We start from the raw sequence: 1,884 nt of genomic DNA on the forward strand, positions 1-1,884 counted from the left end.
CACACACAGGCTGTTTGCACAAGCATAAAGGAAGGGAGGATCTGAGTGATCCCCTGGATAATTTAACCCCCACGTCAGCCCAACTGCTGTCTTGGGTTCTCTCCATAACATATATACACACATAAAATTAATTACGCAACTTCTAATAATGCACCAAATAGGTCTTCTTAAAGGGAGTTAATCAGTCCAGTTCGAAAACATTTGGCTGGGCCAAGCTTTCTTTGTGAGGCTAAGTACTGTAGTGGTTCAGAACAAAGGCTTTAGAATCAGGTAGACCTACCTTCAAATAGTGCCTCTGCTACCATTACCTCTGGGAATTTAAACAGGAGATACAACCTCAATTTCTTCACCTATAAACTGGGAACAGTAGTTAACAGTACCAAACTCAGTGCATTCTTACCACCATATGTGAAGAATGCAGCATGGTGCCTAGCAGAAGCAATTTTTAATGTGATTATTAAAAATCACCGTCGTCAACGTTTACTGAGATTTTATGAGAGGACAGACTAAGGATCGCAACTGCCAACTCTACGTTATTGGATACAATTAAACCATGAGCTTCAATGGTTCGAATTTATCCCATCATCTTACATTCCCATACATTTCATCCAGTAGCTGAATTTGGGGGAGGAAAAGAAAAAGGACCCACACAAAACTTTCCCAGTTGAAGACATTTTTATTTCGGTACGCACCTGAGTCCCTGGCAGGATGGGCCTGCCCTCCACGGGAGGACATGTCCTCCCCCTCCTTTGGGAGAGGATGGGGGCCCTGCCCTGAGGGGGCAGCTGGGGGATGAGGCAAAGGGCTATGTGACAGTGATAGATCACAATGAGGAAAGGGCTATGCGACAGGGACAGGTCACAATGAGGCAAAGGGCTATGCGACAGGGATAGGTCACAATGAGGAAAGGGCTATGCGACAGGGATAGGTCACAATGAGGAAAGGGCTATGCCACAGGGATAGGTCACAATGAGGAAAAGGCTATGCCACAGGGATAGGTCACAATGAGGAAAGGGCTATGCCACAGGGATAGGTCACAAAGGGCACCAGAAGATAAACAGGCTGTGCCAGGGGCTTAGGCTGAGAAAGTGGTTACTTCTCTCACTAGGACTGAAGTTCACCACAGCCTCTTGGGGAGATAAAAACCCAGAAGCAGAAGTGAGGTGAGGCAGAGGGGGAGCCTACCATACCTCTCTACACACTTGAAGAGATTCAGCCTGGGGTCCAGGCGCCCTACAGCGTCCCCGCTGTGATCATCTGTGCCCCTACCCACACCCCTGCCTCTGGGAGACCCTGAGGCAAAGGTGGGGGCCTGTGGGCGGGGCTTGGAAGACCTGCCAAAGGGCCGCCTGTGTGTGACTTAGGAGCACCGCAGCTCGCTCTTCTGCCAGTGAGGCCGAGGGAGGGAAGAGCCAGGGGCCCAACTTAACCACGCTGCCTGTCGTGATCAAAGGCAGCCATGAGTGGGGACTCTCTGCTCCCGTATCACACGGCCCAGAGCAGCACCGGGGTGGGCCTGTTCAACACCACCACGGGGAAGCTGCAGCAGCAACTGCGCAAGGGCGAATACGACATATTCAAGGACGCACCGGTATTCGAGAGCGACTTTATCCAGATCACGAAGAGGGGAGACCTGATTGACGTGCACAACTGTGTCTGCATGGTGACCGTGGGCATCACATCCAGCAGCCCCGTCCTCCCACTCCCAGACACCATGCTGCTGGCCCGATGGGCCACCGGCTGTGAAGAGCACGCTGAGCACAGCCAGGCCGCCAAGGGCAAGAGCCACGAGGTTGCAAAGACCTTAGAGCTCACCAGGCTCCTTCCCTTGACGCTCGTGAGCATCTCCACTCACAATCGTGAGAAACAACAGCTGCGCGTGAA

At 52.0% G+C, this 1,884-nt stretch overlaps 1 protein-coding gene across 1 annotated transcript; it reads left to right on the forward strand.

Moving 5' to 3' along the window:
• Positions 1–1,363: 1,363 nt before the first annotated feature.
• On the forward strand, positions 1,364–1,877 carry LOC114891592 (protein FAM71A-like; the record flags this gene model as incomplete). The annotated part of the gene is made up of 1 exon (XM_029215785.1): positions 1,364–1,877. A coding segment is annotated over exon 1 (418 nt), but the record flags the coding sequence as incomplete, so codon positions are not given.
• Positions 1,878–1,884: the final 7 nt, after the last annotated feature.

The sequence above is a fragment of the Monodon monoceros genome, unplaced genomic scaffold (assembly GCF_005190385.1).
Source record: "Monodon monoceros isolate NGI ecotype Baffin Bay Population unplaced genomic scaffold, NGI_Narwhal_1 Contig8038_ctg1, whole genome shotgun sequence".
NCBI lineage: Eukaryota > Metazoa > Chordata > Mammalia > Artiodactyla > Monodontidae > Monodon > Monodon monoceros.